Genomic DNA, 14825 nt, shown 5'->3' with positions numbered 1-14825 from the left:
ACCAGCAACTTTTATGTGTGTTGCTTTTTACAAATGGAGAGTTTGTCAAAGAATGTTTACTGGCAGTGGTAGATATTGTTTGTCCTGAAAAGAAATCTTTATTTGCATCTATCAGCCTGTCAGCAAGAACAATCACACGGCGAGTTCATGTCAGCAGATGTTAAAAGTTGTTTAAGGGATGCCTGCAACGAATTGCATTTTTTTCCAATTGCGCTTAATGAGAGTACAGACTTGAGAGACACTGCTCAACTTGCAGTGCTTGTGCAAGGAGTGACCTCAACTTTTCAAATTTTTGAAGAGCTTATTCAATTAATTCCTATGAAGGATACGATTACTGGGGCAGAAATTCTTGAAGACATTGTTGAAAATGATGTCAGAAATGAAACTTAATGTGTCGAAGCTAATTGGCATCACCACTGATGGGGCACCAGCAATGTTGGGACAGAAAACTAAACTGAGTTCTTTGATTACTAATTGGCATCCTTGGTTAAGCACAAATGATTTTCTAGCATGTGTTTTTCATTAATTTGAGGCAAAACATAACTAGATGTATTTAAATGGATAATTTCCATATTTCAAGTTTTTTATGGCATTTATCTGGCCCACTGTCCGCTCATGAATACACGATCCGGCCCACAGAGGCAAAAAGGTTGCCGACCCCTGGCTTAGTGCTTAAGCTTGTGTAGGCTTGCTTTTAATGAAAGGCTGAGAAATCAAATCCAACCATTTGTAGATTGTGAACACAAGAGATTCCGCAGGTGCTGGAAATCCGGAGTAACGCATACAAAACACTGGAGGAACTCAGCAGGTCAGGCAGCATCTATAGAAATGAATAAACAGCTGAGGACTAGAAAGGAAGGGGGATGACACCAGAATAAAAAGATGAGGGGAGGGGAAGAAGGATTAACTGGAAGGTGATGGGTGAGAAAGGTAGAGGACTGGAGAAGAAGGAATTTGTAGGTGGTGAATTAGATTTGAGTTGTACAGAAGATGAATGCACATGGAAATCGAGCTGCTGGATTATAGTAAAAATAAAATGGGTTCATAAATGTAGAGTCAGAGAGAAGAACAGCACAGAAAGAGTAGCTGACCTTTTCCTTCTCTCTAGTCCTATTGACCTGCATCTGGACCATATACATCCTAACCCCTCCCATCCATGTACCCAGTTCCATCGACCTGCACCTGGACCATGTGCCTCCTAACCCCACCCATTAGGTAGTGGGTAGTGGTTCCATATGTCACTACTACAGGGCATAACGACCCTGCCCTACACGAGTCCCGGGCTCAGCTGGCTCCGACTGACAGTACCTGGTATGGGCCCCTAACCAGGGTTATGGATCCCACTGCCTTGTGGGTATCTTCAGGAGAAGGGAAGGCTCAGGAGTAAACCCTACACAAATCCGGAGTGGAGCCCCTAAGGCAATTGGACGTCACCTCCCAGCAGCTCCTGCAGCCAAGCTGATGCCAAATGTACTGCTTCTCATTCCTTTGGACCACATCCGCGAGGCCGAGAGGGGGATCTTGATGTTTGGGCAGCCCAGGATCTCCATATTCATCGTCCAGGTCTGCGCCCCTAGGGGCGCATCCATTGTCTATTTAGACAGACGGAGCCATTAACCTAACCCCTCCCATCCATGTACCCAATCCCATTGACCTGCACTGGGACCAGGCATCTCTTAATCCTTCCTATTCATGTACCCAGTCTCATTGACCAGCATCCGGACCATACATCCTAACTTCTCCCATCCACGTACCTAGTCCCATTGACCTGCACCCGGACTATGTATCTCTTAAACCCCTCCCAACCATGTACCCAACCCCATCGACCTGTACTGGGACCAGGTATCTCTTAACCTTTCCCAACTAACTTCTCTTAAATGTTATAGTTGAACCCACACCATAGAAAGTCTTTTACCTGGATGCATAATGTTTTGGTGTGGCACCTACTTTGTGTATGACTGTAAGAAGCTGCATAGTTGTGGATACACCGGGCCCACCCACCTTGGACATTCTCTTTACTCCCGCTCCCGTTGGACAGAAGCCAGAAAAGACTGAAAGCACAAATCACCAGGCTGAAGGACAGCTTCTGCCTTACTGTTATCAGACTATTGAACGGCCCTCTTTACGATAGGACAGACTCTCGGCCTCACAATCTACCTCGTTATGATCTTACACTTTATTGTCAACCTGCACTGAACTTTGTTGGTAGTTTTTGCACTTCATTTGTATTGTCATTGTTTCACCTTATTCTAGCTCAATGCACTGTGTAATTATCTGATCTGTATGAACAAGACAAGCTTTTCACTGTATCCCAGCACATGTGACAACAATAAACCAATACCACTTCTGCCGACAGCTCATTCCACCACCTTCTTGTGGAAGAAGTTTCTCCCCCGCCCGGCCCCAGATTCCCCCTAAATATTTCAGTTTACACCCTGAACCTATGAGCTCTGGTTCTAGTCTCCCTGACCTCGGTGGAAAAAGCCTGCTTGCATTTACCCCTCATAAGTTTATATCTCCCATCAGACTTCTGGGGCTCCAGGGAACAAGGTCCTAACCTATTCAGCCTTTCTATGTACCGCAGCTCCACTTATCCTTTGGGAAAGATTACCTGCAGATTTTATGCTATTGAGGTTTATCAGTGACTTTAATTTCACCAAGTTGTTTATATCTTGGCTCATATTGTTTCACTGGTTATATCAGACTTGTAGAAGTTCAAAATGTGACCCTCCACTTTCATGGGGCACCGACGGTAAATACTGGCCTTGCCGGTGATGTCCATGCGCTGAGTAATAAAAATAATGAGAGCAGCACCTTGTGATCTTTTCCAACAAACTGTTGAGGAAGAGGAAATGGTACATTGTTTCACTCTGTTTGCTCCGTAGGCCAAGCAGAAACAGAAGAGGGTTAAGGCGATCTTGGACTGTACGGCTGACAATTCCGATGAGCTGACCTTTACCAAAGGAGAGGTCATTGTTGTGACTGGAGAGGAAGATTTATTTTGGTGGGTGAGTATCTGCTCACATTGGTCCTCAAAAGTTCTTTCTGTTATTTCAGCTTTCACACAAGGAGAACTTGCAAATTCCATGCAGACCGCACCAGTGGTCAGGACCAAACCTTTCTCAAAGTTCAAAAGTTCAAAGTAAATTTTATGATCAGAGTACATGTACGTCACCACTTACAACCCTGAGATTCTTTTTCCTGCTGGTGTGACCCAGTTTTATGGATCTTCCTCCTTCCCTTTCTCCTATGGTCCACTCTCCTCTCCTATCAGATTCCTTCCTCTCTAGCCCTTGACCTGTCATGGGTCAACACCACAGCTATAATGCACTTGAAGCTTTCATTAATTGTTTTCTGGTCATGTAAATAATTTTGATTGCTTGAATTTGCTCGTTGCACAGATTGGCCACATCGAAGGAGACAAGTCAAGGTCAGGAGCCTTTCCAGTGGACTATGTTCATCTCCTGTCGGAATGACCAGATCCTCGCAATCTCCAGTGGAAAAAGACTTGTGATCTCTTGAACTTGCAGAAGCCCTTCTGAAAGGTTGGGTTTCTCTCAACAGTCTTGGTCCTATGGTGGCCCTTCAGTGGAATGCCAACCTGGCGTTTGGGTTTCAGCTTTGCATCAAGACGCTCTTTGTTGATTGTTTTTGTAATCATTGGAGAATTGTGGTTGTTCCAACCAAATATGGATCAGAAGTTGAAACTGCTTTATGTGAAGGCTGGACCTCAATATACAGAGAACATTTTGTCCTAATATTTATCTTTATTTCTGTTTTGGATTTGTATTACACAGCCTCATCTGACCAATCTGTGCCAACAGAGGTAGACAGAGCTCTAAGGATTATGACAGGTAATGCCTGGAGGTGTGTTACAGTGTGAGAGCCTTGAAGAAACAAGCGGTGCTTCACTGAGGAGTCTTACGGGCCTTTGTTGACGTGTGGCTGATGAGTTGTTTTGCATTAGGCAAGTACTATTTTGTAGGGTCAGTGGTTGTTTCATTTCAAGGTGGGCTTGGGCTATGTGCAGCATGGGATGCTAGGTGAAAGAAGCGTGAAGGTTCTAGCAGGTTCAATTGGGCTTTACTGTTTGAATCAAGCATTCCCAGACAGAACTGGAATGTGGGACTGAATGGAGTATTGCACAGGTAGCAGTGGGGTGTATGCACAATAGTTTCTTTCATGAATTGAGCTGGAGTATAAACACAATGGTGTACTGCACAGATTGATATTCAGAGTTCAAAGTAAATGTATTAACAAAGTACATATATGTCAGCGTGTACAATCCTGAGGTTCATTTTCCTCTGTGCATACTCAGCAAATCTATAGAATAGTAACTATAACAGCACCAATGAACGATCAACCAAAGTGCAGAAGACAGCAAACTGTGAAAATGCAAATATAAATAACAAGCACATGGGATAAAGGGATAAAGAGTCCATGAGGTGAGATCGGTGGTTGTGGGAACATTTCAATGGATGGGCAAGTGAGTAAAGTTATCCCCTTTTGCTTGAGGGCCTGAAGGTTGAGGAGTAGTAACTGTTCTTGGACCTGGTGGTGTAAGGCCTGTGGCTATTCTACCTTCTACCTGATGGTGGCAGTGAGAAAAGAGCATGGCCTGGGTGGTGGGATTCAGAGCGTATGTTCTGAATGGAGCAGGTTTAACTGGTAAATGTAAGACATAGGAGCAGAACTAAGCCATTCAGCCCATTGAGTCTGTTCCACCATTCTATTATGGCTGATTTTATTATCTCTCTCAACCCCATTCTCCTGCCTTCTACCCGTAATCTCTGACACCCTTATTAATCAAGAAGCTATCAGCCTCTGTTTTAAATATACCCAATGATTTCCACAGATTCACCACCTTCTGGCTAAAGAATTTCCTCCTCATCTCTAGTCTAAAGGGACGTCCTTCTGTTCTGCATCTGTGCCCTCTGTTTCTAGACTCCCCCACTATAGGAAACGTCCTCTGTACACCCTGTCTGTCTAGGCCTTTCTGTATTCAATAGGTTTCAATGAGATCCCCCCCACTATATTTGGACCAAATGCTCCTTGCATGATGTGAATTGTGTAAATGGAATGAATGGACCCTTGATCAGGAGTACCTTTCATTAAGGCTAAAGGATTTAATGTGGACTTGTATGGATTGAGTCGGAGTATATGAGCATCATGGACCTTTGCATGGGTGAATTGGCATTGTTAAGGTGATAGCACTTGACACAAATTAGATTGAGTCATGTGAGCTAGATGGTGTGATGCACAGGTTGTGATGCACTATCTAGATGTGATATTTTGTACAGTTAAAGGAGGAATAGAAAATTTATAAACGTGAGATGAAATGAAATGTTTAACTATGTCTGATGAATTTCAGCTGTCTGAACCACACTCTGATATTGACTGGTGTTGACGAGGAAGCACCCTTAAGTAACAAGTAATTGGGGTGTATTAGAAGCTAAGAAAGTAAGTGATAGAAAATGTCCACACAAAGCCGTAGTAATCACCACGATTCCTCATCAACTGCACAAACAAAGGATGGACTGTTATTATGAGAGGATTTCGATACCAACTTCATTTCTTTCTCTTAAGCCCATCACCCCCAATGGGGCATAGGCTGCTGACTGCCGCTCGCCAGGGTCCTCTGTCCTGGACCAGACTTTCAAGGTGTAGCCCGCTGAAGATCCTTCCCCTCCCAGAGATGAGGTCTTGGGAGCTTCCCTTGGCGTTTCTGTAGCTCTGGGTTTTTACAGGATGGGGCTGCGAGCCCCCTGCCCAACCCTCCTCCTTTCGAAGTCAGACTTGGGACCATCCATGGTGGAGTTGACTTTATATCTACAGAGCTTTTATTAAATGTGAACTTGAAGGACATGTACAATGCATATTACTGTAAGGAGCTTATAGTGGGTGGTGTAGATAGTTAGAGACTGGGATGTGGGAAGGTCTTAATGGGCAGAATAGAATAGGTGATTTGATGAGAGATGGAGTGAGTGAGTCCTCAGCTGCTTTCATTTTGTAACTAGACCTTCAACAAGATCACAGTTAACTCAAACATTAATTGGATTATTTATTGGGACTCCTTCCCTTCCCTTTCCTCCCACCTTCTTATTCTGGCTTTTTCCTCCTTCCTTTCCAGTCCCAATGAAAGGTGTCAGCATGAACATCGACTGTTTATTCCTCTCCATAGATGCTGCCTGACCTGCTGAGTTCCTCCAGCATTTTGTGTGTGATGATCTGGTTTTCCAGCATCTTTTGTCTCTATTAAATGGGTCAGGTGGTTCAAAAAGTTCACAGTAAACTTATTATGAAAGTACATGTATGTCACCATATACAATCCTGAGAGTCACTTTCCTGTGGACATTGACAGTAAGTACACAGAAACTCAATAGAATCGCTGAAAAACTCCACACAAAAAAGACAGACAAATGACCAATGTGCAAAAGACAACTAACTGTGCAAATGGAAAAAGGAAAAGAAACACAAAATAATAATAAAAATAAATAAATAATAAATAGTGAGTTGTAGAATCCTTGAAACTGAGGTCTTTGTTGTACTGTAAGGAAGGTCTCATTGCAAAAATTGACCAAGCTTTAGAGATGTGAGGAGCCAGTTGACTTTTAATGTTAATTTTAAACCATCTGTGAGCTGATGGCATTTACAGTGATACCAACAGAAGTGATTTTCCATTAACGTAAGGAACTGAAGAAAGCAACTGGTGCGCAGAATGACATATCTGCTGGAATTTCACACTCTTGATTTTATTACTGAGCCCTGGGATCTGTTTGTCATCAAGATTTATATGTCAGTACATACATAACTGCCTTGGTTCCAGGAAGTCTGGACTCATTCTCAACATCCTCAGAACGTATTGACATTAAATCATCTTTTGAATGAAACCCATCTATCAACTGTTCAAAATGGTGATCAACCCAGAAGTTTTCCTATCACAAAAAATTCTCCTTTTTCTTGATGATGGTCAAAATAGATGACATTCCATTGAGGACAGTGGAACAGTTCAGTGAAGGTTTGGAAGAAATTTAGAGAACTTTGGACAGGACAGGTCACCTGTAGGCATGGAAACAGACTCTTCCAAGTGGTAATTGGGGTGAGGTGTTCAAAATCAACTGCATTTAAAGAAGACTGCACGTATGTATGTCAATAGTTACAGGGTTTAACTAGGGGTTGAACTGTACTTGCAAGTACCGTACAATAAACTATTATAAGAACACTGGGTACTGCTGTGTGAGCCTTGGACCAACTTACCTACCCCGGTTGTTTCAGAAAAAAATATGAAATTATTGTATCTAAATGAGAATTACCTAGCTTCAAATATTATTATTGTAAATGTCAGCTTAGGCAATGACTAAGTGTGTTGGCCTTGTGTACAATTCAAGAAAATTATTATACTTTTGTCTGCGGTAGAACTTTTCATTGTGTAGGGAAATTTGTATGTAGTTTTGATTTTGCCCAAGGTGTATAGCAGGGGAAGTATTAGTTTAATATCTCCCCATCCCTTCACTCCAATTTTCTTTCTTTACTGGTGGTTTGGATGTTGACAAGCTTTCTTGCAAAACCCAGCTCCAGCTGTGAGGTTGACAAAACTGCTTGCAAGAATGAACAATGTTTTTATTTTCACTAAAGAGAGTTTGTGAGGAAAACAGTGAGGAATTGAATGTCTTTGATGGATGTGAGAGGGGCCAAGAAATATAAGGAAAAAGTGTGCCTTTATGTGTCTGACTGCAGAGAGAGAGAATTGGCACTTGCAAGTATAAAGATTGAAGAAAACCTTTTGTATTGTTATTGCATTGTAATATAATTCCCTATTTATTAAAATTAACAGTTGATATTTGCTTTGAGTAATTTATTGCTAGTTTTCTATTTTTGTCTGTGATTCTGGCCTGTGGTACATCCCACATGTCCTTCATCCTACCTCTGGTGGCTATACCTTTGCTAGAAACTTTGGAATTACCTCCCTAAACACCTTCACTTCTCAAACTTTTTCCATTCTTATTTGTTGAAATATTTGAGTAATCTGTTCTAATGTATCTTCCATAAGCAGGACTTCTCTGTGGCCAAACTTGTTAATTCCTTTTCCCACTGGGGCTGAGAGGAAAGTCGGATCAGTAATGATGAAATGGGGGAGCAGATTCGATTGGCCAAATGGCCTAATTCTGTTCCTATATCTTATGGACTCATTCCCGTTCCAATATACCAGTCCATGGCTTCCTCTTGTGCCAAGATGAGGCCACCCTCAGAGTGGAGGAGCAACACTTTATATTCCGTCTGGGTAGCCTCCAACCTGATGGCATGAACACTGATTTCTATTTCTGATGAACAAACATCCCTCCCATCTCCCTCTATTCCCTACTTTGACCTTTTACCTCTCATCTGCCTATAACTTCCCCCTGGGTCACCTTCTCTTTCTCTTTGGTCTACTCCCCTGTCCTATCAGATTCTTTCCTCTCCAGCCCTTGACCTTTCCCACCCACCTGGCTTCTCCTATCACCTTCCAGCTAGCCTCTTTCTCCTCCCCCCATCTTTTTATTCTAGCATCTTCTCCCCCCCCCCCCCCCACTTCCTTTCCAGACTTGAATAAGGGTCTGGATCTGAAATGTCGATGATTTGTTCATTTCCATAGATGCTGCCAGACCTGCTGAGTTCCTCCAGCATTTTGTGTGTATTGCTTTGGATTTCCATCTACAGACTTTCTTGTGTTTCTAATATCTCATGTGACTCAGTATTGTTTGAGAACTTGCCAAGGATTTTCAGGAATGTGATGACCATATTAAAGACAGCTCCTGCCTGAAATGGACTGAAGTTCATGTGGGATGAGCCACCAAGATCCAACCTGATAGCATTTAATATAAACTAAATGTCAGATGTTAAAGTAAGATTCATTGATTATGTGCTCCGTGTTATTCCCCATAGGTTCTTATGTGTTTGAATAATAGGAGGAATTTCTTTAGCCAGAGGATGGTGAATCTGTGGAATTCGTTGCCACGGGCAGCTGTGGAGGCCAAGTCATTGGGTACATTTAAGGCAGAGGTTCATAGATTCTTGGTTAGTCAGGGCATGAAGGGATACGGGGAGAAGGCAGGAGATTGGGGCTGAGAGGGAAAATAGATCAGCCATGGTGAAATGGCAGAGCAGACTCAATGGGTCAAATGGTCTAATTCTGCTGCTATGTCTTGTGGCCTAATGTACCCACATTTTTCCTTTTTTTTGGTTATTTCTGTTGGATGCATTCATGTCAAAGTTTGGCTCTGAACATATTCACCAGCGATGTAGACTCCCTCCATGACTGATGCCTTGATCCAGTGCTGCAGTTGTAGCTCAGAGCTCTTTACCATCTGAACTGGCATAAAACAGTCCTTCGTCCTGACGAAGGGTCTCGGCCTGAAACGTCGACTGCACCTCTTCCTAGAGATACTGCCTGGCCTGCTGTGTTCACCAGCAACTTTTATGTGTGTTGCTGGCATAAAACAGCCCTGGCATCCAACCTCTTCAATAACCTAGCCATGAAGATGTTAATCTAAGATTGTCTGCCACAGGGCATTGCGTCCGTTAGAGTGACAGCAACATCTTTCAGTGGCTTACACTTCGGTGCAGAGAAACACGGCTAGAATCAAATGGCAGAAGGCTGATTTGTGTCGTAACTACACACAAAAGGGAAAGAGGTACAGACAGTCCTGATCTACTGCTCTGAAATGTGCAATATCCTAGGGCTAACCCTTAATATCAGGAAAATAAATGTTCTCCACCGCCTGCCCTTGGTCAATCATTAATGAGGGCTAGCAATGAGAAACTCAAAATATTAAATATTTTGCCAACCTTGATGGTTATCTCGCCCAGAGGGCAAACAAAATGTCAGTATTCAGCACAATATTACTGCTGGCTTCCCTATTGGCGCACTGTGTTAGCAGTTGTTAAATAAACAGTATCGGGCTGCATCACAGACTTGTAGTTTACAAAGTGATAAAGTGAAATTTAAAATGCTGATGCAGAAGACTGATGGGATTGGGGGAAGTGTGTACACATAGATTAATTTTGACGTGGAGGTCCCAAGCTCGGATGTGAAAGGAGGAGGATTGGGCATGAGGTTAGCAGCCCCATTCCGTAAAAACCCTGTGCTACAGAAGCTCCAAGGACCTCATTCCTGGGAGAGAAAGGATGCACCAAGAAGCTGGGCTACACCTGAGACAACCTGGAGGACAGGCCCAGGAGTGAGGAACCTGTCCAGCTGCTGTCAGTGCCGTATGCCCCAGTGCTGGTGATGGGCTTATTAAGGAAGTAAGTTAACATCGACAGAAGGCTGGTTATCACATGGAATCATAGGGTTATACAACACTCAAACAGGCCCCTTGGCATGACTTGTCCAACAGCTAAATAATTAAAACACCTCACAACATATGGGAATGTGATGCATCCTTTATTAATGAGTACCCTGTGATCGCTTTTGAAAACTTTGCCTCTGACCCACCCAGAGTGGATACCTGGACTGAGTTATGTAAATCTCCTCTCTGGCCCACCCAGAGTGGATACTGGGACTGAGTTACGTAAACCTCTCTGGCCCACCCAGAGTGGATACTGGGACTGAGTTATGTAAACCTCCTCTCTGACCCACCCAGAGTGGGTACTGGGACTGAGTTACGTAAACCTCTCTGGCCCACCCAGAGTGGATACTGGGACTGAGTTATGTAAACCTCCTCTCTGACCCACCCAGAGTGAATACTGGGACTGAGTTACGTAAACCTCTCTGGCCCACCCGGAGTGGATACTGGGACTGAGTTACGTAAATCTCCTCTCTGACCCACCCAGAGTGGGTACTGGGACTGAGTTACGTAAACCTCTCTGACCCACCCGGAGTGGATACTGGGACTGAGTTATGTAAACCTCCTCTCTGACCCACCCAGAGTGGGTACTGGGACTGAGTTACGTAAACCTCTCTGACCCACCCAGAGTGGATACTGGGACTGAGTTACATAAACATTCTCTCTGACCCACCCAGAGTGGGTACTGGGACTGAGTTACGTAAACCTCTCTGGCCCACCCAGAGTGGATACTGGGACTGAGTTACATAAACATTCTCTTTGACCCACCCAGAGTGGATACTGGGACTGAGTTACGTAAACCTCTCTGGCCCACCCGGAGTGGATACTGGGACTGAGTTATGTAAACCTCCTCTCTGACCCACCCAGAGTGGATACTGGGACTGAGTTATGTAAACCTCCTCTCTGACCCACCCAGAGTGGATACTGGGACTGAGTTACATAAACATTCTCTCTGACCCACCCAGAGTGGATACTGGGACTGAGTTACGTAAACCTCTCAGGCCCACCCAGAGTGGATACTGGGACTGAGTTACGTAAACCTCTCTGACCCACCCAGAGTGGATACTGGGACTGAGTTATGTAAACCTCCTCTCTGACCCACCCAGAGTGGATACTGGGACTGAGTTACATAAACATTCTCTCTGACCCACCCAGAGTGGATACTGGGACTGAGTTATGTATATCAGGACATTAACAAGTGCCAGTGGCCCTGGAAAAGGGAGGGGCTTGTCTCTGGCATTTCTGTCCCAACCACGGATCACAACATGTAGTAATTTTGATGAATTGACCAAAACAGTGATGGAACCTATCTCTGTCACCCTCTGACAGTCAAATAGTCCCATCACTCTCATTTAAGATTTGCTTACGAAAACAAACAAAGCTGTGGGCAGCAGAGCACACATGGTGTTTTGTGTTGTCTATTGCTGGGTCCTCAGGTGGCGGTAGAGGCTGATCTGGGATCCACGTGCTCGGGCGCAATGCGGATGAGAGTAGGTGGCAGCTGCGATTGGTGCTTGGATCTACGGGTTGTTCAGTCTCTCTTTGTTCTCTGAGATTCCCCACCGGAAAAGGATGACAAAGTGAATACTCTTTAGAAAAACCTGGACCAATTTCCCTGGCAGTGCTTAGAAAATAATAAAAGAAATATTGCTTGTGAAATGATGTGGGGTCCGTCTTGGAAAGCAAGTCAGATGTGTGCAATGCTTATGCAGAAGTGTCTACTCGGCTGTCTGAAATGAGAGGCAATAGTTCAGAACTGGATATGGTCCCGCACCTTCAATCATACAGCACAGATAAAAAGCTGCATTGTGTTGTTGTGCTCCAATGTCTCATGCCCGATGCTGTGTTGGGGATTTATTGTTGTTTGTGTTCACTTTCTGACCAACAGGACTGTTTCCAATCCTTCAACAATGACTATGATTCAAAAATACCCCACTTGCTGGAAAGCGGTTTGGGATGTCCTGTGATTGTGAGTGAGATTCAAACTTCAAAGCAAATTTATAATCAAAGTACGTATATGCCACCATATGCAAGCTTGAGATTCATACTCAGCATATCCAATAAGCAATGAAAGACTGCACCAACAGAGCGGACAATCAGTGTGCAAAAGACAACAAATTGTGCATATGCAAATACAATAAGATAAAGGAAAGAAATAATAATAATAAATAAATAAAACAATAAATATCAAGAGCATGAGATGAAAAGTCCTTGAAAATAGGTCCATTGTTTGTGGGAACATTTCAATGATGGGACAAGTGAAGTTATCCACTCTGGTTCAAGTGCCCAATGGTTGAGGGGTAATAACTGTTCCTGAACCTGGTGGTGTGAGTCCTGAGGCACCTGTACCTCCTTCCTGATGGCAGCAGTAAGAATAGAGCATGTACTGGGTGGTGGGGGTCACCGATGATGGATGCTGCATTTCTGCAGCAACAATTCATGTAGATATGCTCAATGGTAGGGAGGGCTTTACCATGATGGACTGGGCCATATCCATTACTTTTTGCAGGCTTTTCCATTCATTGGGCATTGGTGTTTCCATACCAGGCTGTGATGCATCCAGTCAATATACTCCCCACCACACATCAATAGTAGTTTGTCAAAGTTTTAGATGTCATGCCGAATCTTCACAAACTCCTAAGTGAGTAAAGGTGCAGCTGTGCTTTCTTTGTAGTTGCTCTCACATGCAGGGCCCGGGATTCACTGAAATGATGCTTTGACAAATTTAAAGTTGCTGACCCTCTCCACATCTGATCTCCTGGCTCACGGACCTCCAGTTTCCTCCTCCTGGTCAATAATCAGCTCCTTGGTCTTGCTGACACTGAGTAAGAGGATGTTGTTGTGGAACTATTGAGCCAGATTTTTAATCTATCTCCTATATCATCACCACCTTTGATACAGCAAATGACAGTGGTGTCACCAGCAATCTTAAATATGGCATTGGAGCTGTGCTTAGCCACACAGTCGTAAGTATAAGGCAAGTAGAGCAGGGGGCTAAGCACACAGCCTTGAGGTGCACATGTGCTGATGGAGATTATGGAGGAGATGTTGTTGCCAATTCAGACTGACTGAGGTCTGCAAGTGAGGAAATGGGGGATCCAATTGTACAAGGAGGTATTGATGCCAAGGTCTTGAAGCTTATTGATTAGTTTTGAGATGATGATAGTATTTGATGCTGAGCTGTAGTCGATAAAGAGCACCTTTGCTTCCAGATGTTCCAGGGTTGACTGAAGAGCCAATGAAATGGCTTCTGCTGTGGACCCATTGTGCCAGTAGGCAAATGGAGCAGATCCAAGTTGCCTCTCAGACTGGAGTTGATGTTTCATCACCAACCTCTCAAAACGCTTCATCACTGTGGATCTAAGTGCTACTGGACTACAGTCATTGAGGCAGGTTGCCAACTTCTTCCTAGGCACCGGTGTGTAATTGGAGCAGGTGGGTATCTCAAGTGAGAGGTTAAGATCTCAGTGCACACTCCAGCCAGTTGATCAGCGCAGGTCTTTCGTACTTGGCTAGGTGCCCCATCTGGGCTGGATGCTTTCCATGGGTTCACCCTCCTGGAGGCTGCTGATACGTCAGCCTCAGAGACCGAAATCATAGGATCATTGGGGGCTGTGGGAGTTCATGATGGTCCTTCCATGTTTTGACTGTTAAAGCACGCATAGAAGGCATTGAGCTCATCTGGAAGTGAAGCCCTGTTGTCGCCTATGCCACCTGATTTCACTTTATAAGAGGTGATAGTATTCAACAGCCCTGCCACAGGTATTGAACATCCTTCTGTGATTCAAATTTGCTTTGCAAATAAGTTTTGTCAACTTTATGGTTCAAGCATTGTTTGCTCTCTGCCTTCCCCATTCCATCCTCCATTGGAGGCTATATCACCCATCAGATCAATGCCTGCTCACAGAGCAGTCCCTCTCTCCCAGTTTATTTCCCAGTAACCTATTCTCTCAGAGGTTAATGATTCACTTACCACCAATCTCCACATGGCTCAATTCAGTTGGCCAACTAATGCACCAACCAGCATATCTTTGAGGCGCAGAAGGAAGTTGTAACATCAGGGGCTTGAGGTGGTGGTGGGGTGGTGTTAATCACATGGCAGCAAGAATCATTTCAGCCCCAGAGCCTCCAGTCATTCACTTTACTAGATAACATAGACGCGTACAGCACAGGAACAGGCCTTTTGGCCCACAATGTTATGCCAAACCAATTAAATTATTGACCAAATGGCCAATTAAAACTAATCCTTTCTGCCTTCATGTTGGGCACGTGGCCAAGTGGTTAAGGTGTTCGTCTAGTTACCTCAAGGTCGCTAGTTCGAGCCTCAGCTGTGGCAGAGTGTTTGTGTCCTTGAGCAAGGCACTTAATCACACATTGCTCTAGTGTCTGTGCGAGGAGTGGCGCCCCACAAAGACTTCCAATCTGCGCCTTATAAGGCATGAAAATGCCCGACACAGGCCTCTCATGGTCTGAGTCGACGTTCCCCTTTCTGCCTACACG

At 44.1% G+C, this 14825-nt stretch overlaps 1 protein-coding gene across 2 annotated transcripts in view; it reads left to right on the top strand.

Annotated features, from left to right (window-relative positions):
- LOC140190625 (arf-GAP with SH3 domain, ANK repeat and PH domain-containing protein 2-like) overlaps positions 1-7832 on the top strand; it is a 118857-nt gene extending 111025 nt beyond the window's left edge. For both annotated transcript variants that reach the window (XM_072247345.1, XM_072247344.1), the window contains 2 exons: positions 2886-3008; positions 3402-7832. In XM_072247345.1, coding sequence (XP_072103446.1) covers positions 2886-3008; positions 3402-3476 — 198 coding nt within the window. In that variant the 3' untranslated portion in view covers positions 3477-7832. The remainder of the gene's footprint in view (positions 1-2885; positions 3009-3401) is intronic.
- Positions 7833-14825: the final 6993 nt, after the last annotated feature.

This window comes from Mobula birostris, chromosome 30 (assembly GCF_030028105.1).
Source record: "Mobula birostris isolate sMobBir1 chromosome 30, sMobBir1.hap1, whole genome shotgun sequence".
NCBI lineage: Eukaryota > Metazoa > Chordata > Chondrichthyes > Myliobatiformes > Myliobatidae > Mobula > Mobula birostris.
This window is presented reverse-complemented; position numbering and strand designations above follow the sequence as displayed.